This window comes from Lissotriton vulgaris, chromosome 1_1 (assembly GCF_964263255.1).
Source record: "Lissotriton vulgaris chromosome 1_1, aLisVul1.2, whole genome shotgun sequence".
NCBI lineage: Eukaryota > Metazoa > Chordata > Amphibia > Caudata > Salamandridae > Lissotriton > Lissotriton vulgaris.
This window is the reverse complement of record NC_141685.1, coordinates 930347024-930361234: the sequence shown is the minus strand read 5'-3', so window position 1 is coordinate 930361234 and position 14211 is coordinate 930347024. Positions and strand designations below refer to the sequence as shown.

At 45.3% G+C, this 14211-nt stretch overlaps 1 protein-coding gene across 1 annotated transcript in view; it reads left to right on the top strand.

The window, feature by feature from the left end:
* The window catches only part of ZGLP1 (zinc finger GATA like protein 1), a 448601-nt gene that overhangs the window by 301149 nt on the left and 133241 nt on the right, over positions 1 to 14211 (top strand). Inside the window, exon 4 of the mRNA XM_086936394.1 lies at positions 7720 to 7813. Coding sequence (XP_086792520.1) covers positions 7720 to 7813 — 94 coding nt within the window. The remainder of the gene's footprint in view (positions 1 to 7719; positions 7814 to 14211) is intronic.

Here is a 14211-nt window from a genome sequence, read left to right as displayed (position 1 = left end):
GTTTCACGGACACACAGAATACCCACATTTCATTGCCATGCGCAATTTAAATAGATGCCCTGGAGCAGGACTCATCAGCCTTGCAGTCTGTTTTAAAACGGAAACCCTGCAGCCAGCATAAAAGACAACAGTATCTAGTGAAAACGGGCGCAGGCTTGGACTCGGCAAACAAAAGCAGCCCTTCCAAAAATACTTCAACCAGCCCCCACTCCCTTCCTGCTCTCACGCAATCTCTTTCCAGCCATCCATCCATTCTCGATCTCCTCTTTCTTTGCGCTCCCTGATCACTCGCTACTTCACCCCCCCCCCTCCCACACACACACACTTTTGTTCAATCCCCCCTGTACCTGCTGCAATTAACTTCGGGGAGTTGGGAAAAGTGACAGAGGCATCAGATGCGCCCCGGACTATCAAAACCAGCCTCGAAGGGCTCGTGGAAATACCCGGGGGAATGAAAGCCTGTCGGACTCTTAATGGGATTTAAATCAATGAGACCAATACACCTATCGCATTTGGATGTTAAGAATTACTTTCTCTTTGACATTTGATTGTGAACAAATCGAGGATGCTGCAGAAGGCTGCCTTACACAATCCCCAGTTCTTGTATACCGTTGCAGCTCGCACAAAGAAGGGGATGCACACACATATACGTCAATTTGGGTAACCATGTGCAGTAGGTAATGTCCCTTGATTGGCCTTTGATACCACTGGCACCACCACCTTGATAGTGCCCTCCCCATCTTTGCCGAACATAACATGCACTTGGAATAAATAATCATGCAACACCGTAGCCAACACTGAGTGCTACCAGTAATGAGGGGATTCTTCCCTTAAATACAGTGAACCGCCGGTCCACCACTTTACTCACGCCCTTTTAAGGGTGGAGCGTGGCAAGGCAAGCCCCTGGTTGCTCAAACTTAAAACCGCCCAAAGGACTAGCGGGCCACTGACTATTTTTACACAGAGTCCTGCCATAAAGACTCCTGGGGTTTGGCACAGCACCCCTCTTGTGCTCCTGAAGAGGTACCCTTCCACCTTCCGGACGCCCTGTAACTCGACCAATGCCCAGGATGTGGCCACCGTCATATCAGCAGTGTCCCTTGGAACGTTCCTTTCTACCGAATATCCCATCAAAAAGTGAGTGCCACAGGGCTCTTCCCTTAGCCCGCTGTTATTCAACATGTACATGACCCCACTAATTTCCCTGATAACTGCATTTGGGATAGAAGTAACTTCCTACTCAAACAACACACAACAAATTCTTTCCCTGGACAAAGACTCCACTGATGCTGAACTCCATTTTAAACTCTTCCTAGCCAAGGTCATTCATTGGATGAGGAACAACCACCACAGATGTAACACTGACAAGACAGAAATTCTACTAATAGGGCAAGAGCATCCATTTCAGCCGAATGTCTGGTGGTCAGAGGGTACGACACCACCACCCACCACAGTGAAGGTAGCAAAAAACCTAGGAGTACAATTCGACGCACAGCCCTCTACTTCCGACCATATGCACGGACTGTGGCGGGGACCTGCTTTAACCTCATTAAGTCATTAAAAAAATTCTTTGACTTCATTCCCCTAATCGCCAGGAAAACAGTGGCGGTGGCACTGATCTTATCGCGCCTGGATTACTGCAACAGCCTCGTTGCGGGAGCCAACAAACTTTGAAAAGACTACAGGTAGTACAACACGCTGCGGCCCACCTAGTCCTGAAACTACCACGAAAGTCCTCCGCATCCGCAGCACTTAAAACCCTCCACTTGCTCCCACTTCACTTGAGAATCCAATCTAAAATTCTCTTAATCACTTTTAGAGCTGCACAAAAACTAGGCCCAAGGTATCTCTCCACCAGATTCACCCCTTACACCACATCCAGATTCTTGAGATCATCATCAGCAAATCTTCTCACACCTCCCAACTTCAAACGTAAAATAAAAGGAGGTAAAACAATAGCCACATTAGGAAATAAAGTCTGAAACCTTTTGCCAACACACCTGACGATGTTAAAAACCGAGACACATTTCAGGAAGGCACTTAAAACCTGGATCTTTGTAGCCCCTGACGAACTCTGTTTAGACCTCATATCGGAACCACATGGGTTTATCTCATCCTCTCCTCCGCTTAGCGCCAGGATGCTCCTTCTGGAGTGACAGTTCGCGCTTTATAAAAGCAAAAAGCAAATCAAATATCTAGGGCCCCCCACCATGGCATGCTCCTTCACCTCCTGCAACCTGCCAATATCCCTGCTAGGTAGACCTTTTCCTTATCTACTTCTGACAGGTGTGCCCCGTCCCTATCAATACCATGTGGTGTTACACGATGAGGCTACACCTAATTTACCCAGCCCTTCTTATTTTAACTTGACATTGAGTTGAACCATGCCCTCCAGCTTGGTGGGCTTGTCCTTGGCTTTAGTTTCCTTTCAGTGGAATGTGATGGCCTCCCTTGAAGGGAGATCATTGTTCAATATTTAAACCACAGCTATTTTACCCTTCAAGCTGATGCAGGCTGCAACCACCTGCCACCTGTAGTTACCAATCCTTCTAGCTGGACAACCACCCTATCTACCTCTTATAGGTGTGCCCCTTCCCTATCAGGGTACCCAGTGGTGCTTGCACAGAAGAGGCCACACCTCTTTTTATCAAGCCCTTCTAATTGGTTTGCATTTGAGCTGAACCAAGCCCTCCTGCTTGGTGGGCATGTACTTGGATTTATTTACCCTTCTGTAACTATTCAATGGCCTCACCTGAAGTTGGGAACTCCTGTTACTTCTTTTGCCACAGCCACGATACCCTTAACCTTAATGCTTGCGGACAACCAATCCGTATCTCTATCCACTGACCTCCATTAGTATGGGAGCACAGTGCCAACAGGTGAAGGACCCCAAAAGCAATAAAACTAAGCCCTTGTTTACCCCGTTACTTGGCGGGTACCCAATTTGGGGGTTCGAACTGGTAATCCTGTGCCGCACCAGCCCCTTGGCATATCGCTCTCATCCTTAGGAGTTGTGTGACATGTCTCACCTTAAGCTGTCTCATGTCCTTATGAGGACGCCCGGTGACCTCCTCACCTAAACCAAGACAATGGTAGATCTACCCACAGGAGATGAGGCCTGAGGTCCTTTAAGGATACTCCTAATATTCTGCTACATTTCATTTCCTTATTGCCTGCAAAACCCATCAGTCTGACTGCAATCTACACCTTCTTAAAGTTAACTGCAAAATGTGTTCTGATAATTGTCCGCATTAGTGCTCCGAACCCATATTTTCACACTCTTGGAGTAACAGCCCACATTTCGGAATGACAAACTAACACAACTGACCTGGCTGCTTTAGCCTATTTAGTCCCTAACCCGACTTTTGCTAAACGTATACCAGGGTGCCGGACAGATGCCAAAGCTTTTGGATATTGAGAACCTGGATTAAAACATACAACACATTTGCCTGCACCTTCTTAATTAAGACTGCAAATGTGTTCTTGTAATTGTCCGCATTACAGCTCCAAACCCATATCTCTCAACATGAACCAACCACCCACAATTATCTTTGCAGTATTCTTCATTTCATGTCTCACACCTGTGAAAACCCTGTCTCCTTTACCGGGCAACCACTCCTACCGACCTAGCTAGGCCAGCCACAGGGCAGGCAGACTCAAACTTTAAGTGAAGCGTCATGTGGTACCCTGGTTTTGCTGAGAGCACATTCCTGTTAACTGGCTAGTAGGTTCGCACTTCACCTGAATTATTGATACCTCTTTTGAACCAATGTTGTATAATAATCCAGTACCTGCGGGTACTTTCCTTTAGTGCATCCCCATGTCAGTCCCTTCCTTAGTTTAACCGTATTAAAACTTCCGGTATCTACACACTTCCTTTTCCTTCTCCATCTTAACCATGCCCAGAGTTTACAGCCATCGTTACAATGTTAAAATTAAATGGAATTTGAAGGGGTAGTTGTCTGGGCATGCACTCCCCAGACCTCTACATCCTGAGTGCCTGACTAGATCTGATAGCTAGGGTACTTAAATTGCACCCCTCAGTGGTAATTTGTGGTAAAAAGCCTCTGTTGCCAACGGCGAGGGCCGTGCGGCCTGAAAACTAAAACCCCTGTGCCCATAAATCCCTCTTGCGAGCCCCTCTGCTAGCTGTGCTAACCCATATGCTCCTATCCGATTGTTCTTTTGGTAATACAAAGCCCTGACAACCACGGGGGCCTGATGCAGTGCTGTGTATATGCTGCAATGGATGAACTTAATTGACTTAGTGTGGATGGGTTGTCAACGTTTCCTGGCAGAAGCCCATGTCTTTGCTCAAGCCACTCCTTACAAGATGTGCCAGTGCAGGGGAGGGGGGGGGGAGAGGGGGTAAGAGTTACATCCAGCCTGCATTACATTCCTCTCTTCCAGTTTCTGTGTATAATGCTTGTAGGAGATAACATATTTGTGTATTTGTGAAGCGCACATGCTCCTATAGGCTTGTTGGTGCTGCATAAGGGATGTTCGTTACTCCACTAGCTGATACTCATTTTGACAACCTCAGGGGGGAGGGGGGAGAGGTTGTAGAACCCAACGGGGTTGATCCTATGACCATGAGGTCGAACCCAGTTTATAAATCAATCCATTGCCAAGACCCCTCTTGTGCCCTTTTGAACTCACCCTTTAACTGCAAGTGGCCATTTGGCAGACACCCCAGCAGGACCTGACAGTCCGGTTTAACCTTATCCACAGCATGACCCCACTCACCTCTGCAGATGCCCTTGGGCGTGAGCATCCTTTGGCTGAACTAGCTAATCCAGTAATTGTTTAATTTGATACAGTGTATATGAATGAAACGCACAAGCAATTGAAACATTTTCACAGACTAATGTGAAACCTATTGCCCTTGTCTGTCAAACTTAACATGGTTACCTTAGATCAAATTGCGTGAGCAGTGCCAGTGTATCAAACAGAACCAGGTGTGTACGATAAGTGACCCTAATTGAACTAAGAAGGCTTAGCGTGGGTGGTTGTTCATATGTTGCCTGGCTGTGATGGAAATACCCCCCACATGCAGTAAATTGATATACAGATCTGCTCCCACTTCCCATGAGTATAAATGGTCCACTGACATTGTCAGAATCTAGGATTCCTAGTTTGTCTTAACACAGCCCCCCTTATTGAGGGTCTTGCAAGGACCCCGCTAGCTCACTGAGAGTAACCTTGATACTTCTCACTTCACGCACTGATATGTCACTCAAGACAGGCCCCTTGCAACAACTTGACACACTGCAGCTAGAAGAGAATACAATCCATTGCACCTGGCTCTATGGGGCCATCATCTCGCTTTTAGATGGCCATGACCTTTTATAGCTTTTCTGCATGGAGGGGACATCTAGTCATGACTTACTCCTGCGGCTATGTAAAATACCAAAACTATTGGCTTTGCCTGACCATGTTCCTATATTGGGGACAGAAATTAGCATAATGCCCCGGCGTATGCATGCTTTGCCTGCTTGGAGTTTAGAGGCCATACATATAATTTATCTTGCGTTTGAATTATTAAACTGTAATCTTGTCCCTCTATCCTAATAACCAACAACCCTCAAGGTTCTTTGTGTTAACTTACTACAATTGCTATGGTGTGGACTGGTGGAGTGATGTGGACCTGCTGATCACTAATCTAACCATGCTCTATCTGGGTTACCTATGCACCAATATTGCACGCCTAGTAATACACCCTTGCGTTTAACCTAATTGACTCATGAACCGATAGGGTCAGCACCACTTTTACCATCATAAGAACTCTGCAGTCACTTTGCCTGAACGGGAAAAGTCATTAATAACTTCGGCACTCTTAAATTTCGCTCAACACTGATGCTACTTGAAATTAAAATAAGGGTCTGAAACCAATCCTTCCACATATCCTGATCGCAAGTCAAAACCCCACTGCGAGAAACCTACATCCCTTCTCACCGGGCCCTCGTGGCCACAGTAGATTAAAGTTCTGCTCCATCTGTACCGTGTCAGCATTCCTTCAATAAAGTAAATGATGCCAAGTTCGGTCACCCGCGGAGGCACCAACCAATAGCTGGCCAAGAAGCGAGGAATCCGGTCAAATGTAACCAGACTGCACTCCCCTTCTCCAGCAGTATGCCCCTGTGGCATGCAGCCTGAAGAGTTTGTGCCTGAGCATTTATATGCCCCAGTTTTGATTCTGTCAGAGAGGTAGCTGCAGTTTGCCTGTGGCTAAAAGTACCTTGGCTCTTAAGACAAGTCCCACCCAGCTAGTGTTGTCTGTTATTGGTAAAGAATCACTCATGAGCAATGTCTTTCGGGGCAGTACAGCTCCATACAGTACTTCCATGCAGCAACTTCCCGAAGTGCAATTTACAGCATTGAATGCTACAGGCCAGAAGCCATTATTTAGTATCCTGACCTACGTGGAAGTACTGTACGGAGGCGGACTGCCCCAACAGACATTGCTTATAAGTGATTCTTTACAAATAGCAGATGACCCCAAGTGCATGACACCAGAGATTATGAAGGCACGCTGTGCCATTGACTTCTAAATCAACTACCAGACAAGAGGATACCTTTTTGAATTAAGGTCAACCTCCTCCTTTATACAAGCTGCCATGCTGTATATATTATTCATTACTCTGGTATCCAGGTGAACGCTATCTAAAGGCAACACAGACATTATATTTAGTCCTGAAGAAGACCCCAAACCGATTATTTTACAATCGTACTAATCCCCAGGGGTAGAAACATCGACGCATACTTACAAGTGTTAATGATCAACTAGACCAATGGAGAAATGATTAATTCCTGGTTGTGTTGAATCGGACTTTTCATGTACCTCACGCTGTGTTTAAATTTGTGCTTTTCATTTATATGTTTATTGGTTATGTCTAAATTGCGTTGTGATACATATGTAAACACATTTTTGTTTTCATTTCACGTCTCTTATTTGTTAAGTGTAGTTGTGCACTATATATCTGTGTGTATATAAATGTCCTGTTTCTTTGAGTTTTTTTATGATTTTGTCATAAAAATGCTAAACATATTCAGAAGTATATGAGTAATTTCTGCTAGAGTTTTTTTAGTTTGGACTTGCTCCTATGTTTATCATTAAATGAAAATCTAATCTTACTAGAGGGATACAAAAAAAACTTTTTGCGCTTTCTAAATCATTTTTGGTGGCAGAACCACTGTTAACTTAATTTACTAATCCCCTTGTTCTGCAAGTAACTGAGCCACCTCATTGTTTTATATTGACTTATATTATAAAGTGTCACAACCAATATATGCTGCTTTTAAAGCTATGCCTTATCTCAATATCAAGGAAGTGCTAGTCCATGTTAAATATTTGTAAAGTAGGCCAAAGGAGCCAAACAAGCGTTTGCTCAAGAAATCGGTGTGGAATCCGTGTATTCTAAATTTGAATCCTGGTTAGGAACCGACTAGCAGCCTTTCTTCCCAGGTCTATAAAATGAGAGTTCAGTTTCTGAACGTACTAAAATATTTGGTGTAAATAACTTAAAACTGGTAAAATATGGTCTCTTCCTCAAGCAGATAAAAAACTGGTGCAGACGCGCCTGCATCTTGCAAGCATTGGAGCAAGTGGATTTTTAAAAACTTTTCCTGTTGTAAATATTTTATTCATGATTCCAAAACAATGTTTCTTTAGCTGTTTAAATTATAAATACAACTGAGTCTGCTGTTTCTTCTAATTAGGGAACAAGCGCTGTGCTTCCTGCAAAACTTGCAAAACGCCGCTATGGAGGGACGCGGAAGACGGAACCCCGCTCTGCAATGCATGTGGGATAAGGTACTGTCATTTTGCAGAACATCTGGTCTTGGGTGTGTTCAGTTGGGGTACAAATTGTGCTGTGTTGGACCTTTATACAGAATCCCACTTTGTAATGCCTTTCTGATGGGTAAGCATGCACAGCTCTGTTTGACACACTTTCTATCTTTCTCTTACAGTCGCTGCCTCTTTTTAGTTTTTACTGCGCCATATGCGTTCTCATCTGTTTCCATTTCTCATTTTTTATGATGCTTTTTATTTAATCTATCTTTCGGAAAAAACAACGGTTACAAGGATGTTGTAGTTAGGCTGAGATTTCACTCTTACAAAGCCAGTGAAATTTAGCAGTAATAGTTACCTGAACCCAACTATAACTTACATCCCCACAATGAACTGCTTATGACCTCACATATTACATCACTCATGACATGACTAGTGACTTCACTGATGACATCGCAAATGACGAAACTGGTGACATCAATTAAGTGTTTTCAAGAGTTTATGGGTGTCAAACATATAACTAACCCTTTGCAAAAGGTACATTAGTATACTAGTTTCACTACTACTGAGTGATACTACTTCTAACGTGTATTATGTGTAAGTGGCAGTATAGGTGTATATGTGGGTGCGTAAGTAGCTGTGTAGGTGAGTGACATGCTGTGTAATTGGTGGTATAGGTAAGTGCGTCTGTCAGTGGCTGTGTGAGTGAGTGGCAGTGTGAGTAGCTATGGGTGAGTAAGTGGATGTGAAGTGGCTATGGGTGAGTGACTGGGTGTCTGATTAGCTGTATGAGTGAGTGACTTGGTGTATGTGAGTGAGTGGGTGTTTTGTTAAGTAATTGGTGTGCGAGTGGCATTATTGGAGAGTGTGTGTGTGGCTGTATGGGTGAGTGAGTGGGCATGTGAGTGCTTGCATGGATGGGTGAATGGGTATGTAAGTTGGTGTGTGTGAGAGTCTTTGTATGGGTGAGTGAGTGGCTGTGTTGAGAGGCTGTATAAGTGAGTGGGTGAGTGAGTAACTGTATAGGTAAAAAAGTGGGTGTCAGAAACTGTATGGGTGAGTGAGGCTATGTGAGTGGCTGTATTGTATATTGGATTTATATAGCGCTTATTACCCAGGGGTCGCTAAGCACTTGCCTTGGGAACCCGTCCTGGCTTTTCCCTGTAAGATAGCCCTTACAGGGCATCCCCAAGGTGAAAGCCAGGCATCCCGCCGCGGGGGCCGTTGTGGAGATTATGCAAGCTTAATGCCCAGAGTTGCAGAGTGTGAACCCATGATTAGGTCAGGCACCGAAGCGAGAATTATCGAGTCTGTGGACATTTGAGCTCAAGACCCTGCCGCGTCGGGAATTGAACCCTGGTCCCGGGTCTGACCGCTGCTTCAGGGTCTGCCTGCTCTAACCAGTGAGCCACACTTCTGTGACTGTTGTATGAGTGACTGTATGGGGGAGTGAATGGTTGTGAGTGTGGCTCTACAAGTGAGTGTTTGACTACCTCTATGAAGGTGTGAGTGGGTATATGAATACTGGTATGGGTATGAGCGTGTGTGTCAATGGGCGTATGAGAAGTTCTATAGGGGTACGAGTGGGGGTGGGAGTGGTTCTGTGGATGATGTCATCAGTGATGTCACTGACCATGTCATAAGTGATGTAATATGTGAGGTCATAAGCAGTGCATTGATGGGGCATACGTTAGCTCAGGTAACTATAATTGCTGAATTACACTGCTTTTATATGAGTGAAATCTCAGCCTAATTATAATGTCCCTGTAATCTTTGTATTTTTTCATTGAATTTCCTAGGTTTTTACATTGTATTAACTACCGGTAAAGTCGCTGTAACCTTTGTTTTTTTCCAATAAATTTCAAAGGTTTTTCAAATTCAATTTCTTAAAGATAACGTCCCTGCAACTTTTGTTTTTTTAAGTGAATTTCTATGGTTGTTTAACTAGCAGTCCCATTTGGAGAGCAGTGGAGAAAGCGGGAGGTACATCCGACCAGCTCTCAGCAATCCCGCCGTAAGGGACTTACTGGAGGTAACAGGAGGGTTTCTTGGCAGCCAAGGGGACTTTATCCCCCAAGTGATAGTGCACCAGGAGATGCGTTTGCGGAGGAGGAGGAAGGGTGCATGGCCTCCGAAGACCTTAGTGCAATTATGCTCTGTGGGATTTACTGGAGGTAACAGGAAGGGTAGATGTCCCCCAAGAACTCTCTGGAGCCAAGAGGACTGATGGAGAAATGGGGCATGACATGCGAAGACCTCTCAGCAATCCTGCAATGTGGGACTGATTTGCAGTAACTGGAAGGCCTGCTGGCCCCCAATGACCCTATGGAGCAAAGGGAACTTCATGCCTCAATTGTGTGACAGGAGGCAGGTTTGCAGAGTGGTGGGGAAGGGGGCGTGGCATCCTGCGACTTGTCAAGAAAAAATTCTTTAAAAAAAAAAATCTTTACAGGGAGGAGGCCTGCATGACCCCCCCCCCCCTTCATTTAGCCGTTTTCGGCTCTGGGGACTCTATCTCCAGGGCCAGGCCTTTTTTCAGTGGGGGAGTGGCGGCACCTCTAAAGCCGATTCTGGTCCCGGGGACCTCATCCCCAGGGCCCGGCCGTTTTATTTAATTCATTTTTTAAAATAACAGGAGAAGAGGCCAACCCAGCCCCCTTTCCAAGCTGATTTCAGCTCTGGAAGACACCATCCCTCAGGGCCCAGCTTCTGTTGCTGGTGCCCTGGTCTCACCCAGGGCACACACTTTTTAGTGTTGGGGGTTGCAGAGGGAGCCGCAAGGCCCTTGAGTTCCTTGGTGGCTCCCCGCCTCCTGCAGGAGCCAGCATTGCTTTTCCATACAAGGAGCTTTTAATATGCAGCTTTCTGTATGTAAAAGCAATTGGTGCAAAATGCTCTTCCTTGCTCAGAGTGGAGAACAGCAGCTATGGGTTCGTGGGAATGGTAAAGCTCCCTCCAAGTCATAGCAACTAGCTATGTCCTGGGGATGGGCAGCCCAGGACATAGCAGGAGTGCTACCTGGGGGATGGCGGTCCCCAGGACCAAGTATGGCTCTAGGAGGGTGGCCACTTGTCCCCCTCCTTCCTTGATTTAGGGTCTGCCTCAGGGAGGTGGCAATCACCAGGGCTGTGAATGGACAAGTGAGCTACAGAATGATGCACACCTCCCTCCCATTCTTCAACATGCACTTTGGCCCTGGGGAAGTCAGTGAGGCCCCATATCAAAAATGAAAAGCCCCTGGGAGGTGGTGGACACCGGGGCAGGTGGGGACCACAAGGCCTCCCATTACATTAGCCCCATGGAGCTGGCAGTCCCTGAGGCTGTGGTGCAAGCCATACTGGTCTCCCACACATGCATTTATTAAGTAGCCAAGGGAGGTGGCAGTCCTTGGGGCTGTGGTGTGACCATGTGGGCCCCAGCATATTTATTACTGTTTGCCCCGGGAAGGTTGCTGTTCCTGGGGTGTGGTGGGTGCCACATGGGCACCCCTGCATATTTTTTAAAACATGGCCTCGGGATTTGGCCTCTCAGGGCTTTATATAAAAGACGTGCAGGAGCCCACTTGTCTTTTTTTCCGTCTTTTGCCACAGGTCCAACCATGAATTTGAGGCAGAATTAAAAAGAAAAATGCTTTAACACCCGGCGAGGTCCCTGTGAGGACCCACCCACCATATCTGGGAGGGTCATGGTATTCCTACCCTTCCTCCTTCTCTTTGTTTTTTACTTTTTTTTGTGGGACTGAGCTTTAAGCTGAGTCCCAAGATGGCTGGCAACACTTGCTGGTTGAAGTGTTGGCAGCCGATCAAATTTCTGTGGGATCCGCGAGTCCACTGCAAAGACTCGCATCCCCAGATATCTATCATTTTTTAAATCTAAATATCTCTAAAACTACTGAACGTATTTATACCAAATCACAAATAGTACGCTTTCGGGACCAACAACTAGCTTTCTGCCAAATTTGGTGTAATTCCATTCAGCTGTTTGGTCTGTATCATGTTAAAAAATTAAAAATCAAACACAAGGAGAAGATGGACTGCGCGCTGAAACTTTTCAGACACTCGCCACCAGGCACAGATCTGGGTTCCATCCATCATCATTCTTTCTCACTTTGCCACTGAAATCAGTCTTGGCCCGGTGCCTCATGGGAGCAGTCCAGCCTGAATTGCCAAGCCATTTCTTCCCTGGACAGGAAATAAGCATCCTGGGACCGGTTTTGGGGTATAACCTATCTTCAGCTAGGCTAGCTTGAATCCAGTGGCAAAGTGAGCAATGGACCCATGTCTTGGCATATCCTGCCCACTTAGGGTGAATAAAGCACACACAAGGAGATGATGGCCGGAGTGCTGAAACTTTTCAGACACACACCCCCAGTCACATATATGGGTTGAATACATCATCATTCTTTAGCTCACTTTGCCACCTCAGTTCAGACACAGCTATATGCAAATCAGTCTTGGCCCTGTGCCTCATGGGTCCAGCCCAGTCTGAACTGCCAAGTCTTCCCTGGATTGGAAACAAACATCCTGGGGCCGGTTTCGGGGTAACACCCCTCGTCAGCCAGGCTAGCTTGAATCCAGTGGCAAAGATCTCTGTACTGGGGTGAATGTATAACATTGATCTGCATTCTTTCTATCAATTGTTCTTTTTGCATTTGTTACCCAAGTGGGACGGGTATGCCCAGACTTGGTCCCTTGCTCTCGACCAGAAACTGGTCCTAGATTGCTTGTTTCCGGTCCAGGGAGGTCAAGACTGATTTGCATATTTCTGGGTCCAAACTAGAATGGCATGGTGAGCAAAAGAAAATGGATTTAGGCCCAGATCTCTGTACTGGGGTGAATGTATGACATTGTTTTGCATTCTGTCCATCAATTGTTATTTTTGCAAAAAATAAAAAATCCCGATAGACATAACATGGGGAAAATGTGTTTTGGGACTCCCCTTTTTTCTTGACCTCTGCTTTACGGGTCACCCTGAAACTTTAAATGCAGCAGCTGAACCAAAAAGAGTATGTTTTTGAGAAATTTCTTGAAGATTTGTGAAGCGGCGCCAAAGTAATTGGCAAAACAAACGCTTTGCCTTCACAAACTTTAATCTTAACTGTAACTACATCCTGGCGATCACCAGAAGGATATATCTATATTTATCAGCAAAGGGAAGTCCCGCAGAAAGTCCAGTCACGTTCACAAAGCAGGGCCGGTGGGAGTAATGGATGCAGGTCCAGGTGCAAATCAAGAAAAGAGTGTGCCAATTGACAACAAAAGAATCTCGCACTCCACAGTGATTGAAATGTCAAGATTTAATGAGCAACCTGACGGTCTTATTCCTGGCCTCAAAAGCATAGTGCACCCCCACCTTATGCCAGAAGGCGCAAACAATGGACATAGAAAACATATATTCCCTTTCGTGCTCATTATAACAGGAAAATATATACAAAGTCATGTAGTTGTCATGTAATACCGAAAACAGACTGACATATTTGTCTTGTTAATGTTTCATTATTACATTTGTACATTTGAACAGAGGGCAAAGCCAAGAGAAATGTGGGCTCATTACTCACATTTATAAGGTGTGCTTAGTGAGAGTGACCATGATTGCATGCTATAAAATGCGCATGTAGGTGAATGTGCAGCAGGGAGAGAAATTAAAGGCAAAGGCCTTCCAGCGCGAGTGCACCAATACATTGTATCTTTCAGAATAGAGAACCTTAGTCATGTGTGCGATATATGAACATACACTTAGCCTGCGAGTGATGATCTTTTGTGTTTCACAGTATATAGTGCGACATACAATAACCCAAGAAGCTAAAACAGGAAGCGGGATATAGTGGCCAAGTCGCCTTTGAATACCTGTGGAAAATAATATATTTTAGTCCTCCCCCACACATTTGATATACGTTACAGAATGCAAAAGTGTGCCATAGTTAATTGTACTTCGCAGGCGAAAAGTGATCGCCTAGTGGCTCCAGAAACTGAGCCCACTCCGTAATCTTCTCGACTCACTGCCTAATCCTAATGATGTTGAAAGAAAGACGAGGAAATTAAAGTACCACTTCACTGGCAAACTCTGTATAGTGGCACTAATGTGTTTGGATGTGACTAAAACAAACCTGGCCACTTTGTGACCATTTTTCTGTTCGAACATTTTTTTCTTCCTTTTGTTTCTCTATCATGAGGCTGCCCTTTGGAAGGGAAAAATGCCTGAAAAAATTACATTTTCAGCAATGTGTTTTTTTGTTTCTTTTTTGGATCCATTTCTCTCTTGAACACATGAACGAAAGGAGAGTAAACAGAGTAAGTGCCCTTTTTTGATTGCACAGCTTTCTACAGGTGAGGAGGATTGAGATGGAGACAGATGAGTAGGGAGAGTGATTAGAGCAAAAAAAAAAGAGGTGGAGAAGGAGCAAGAGAGAGCTGTCAGTG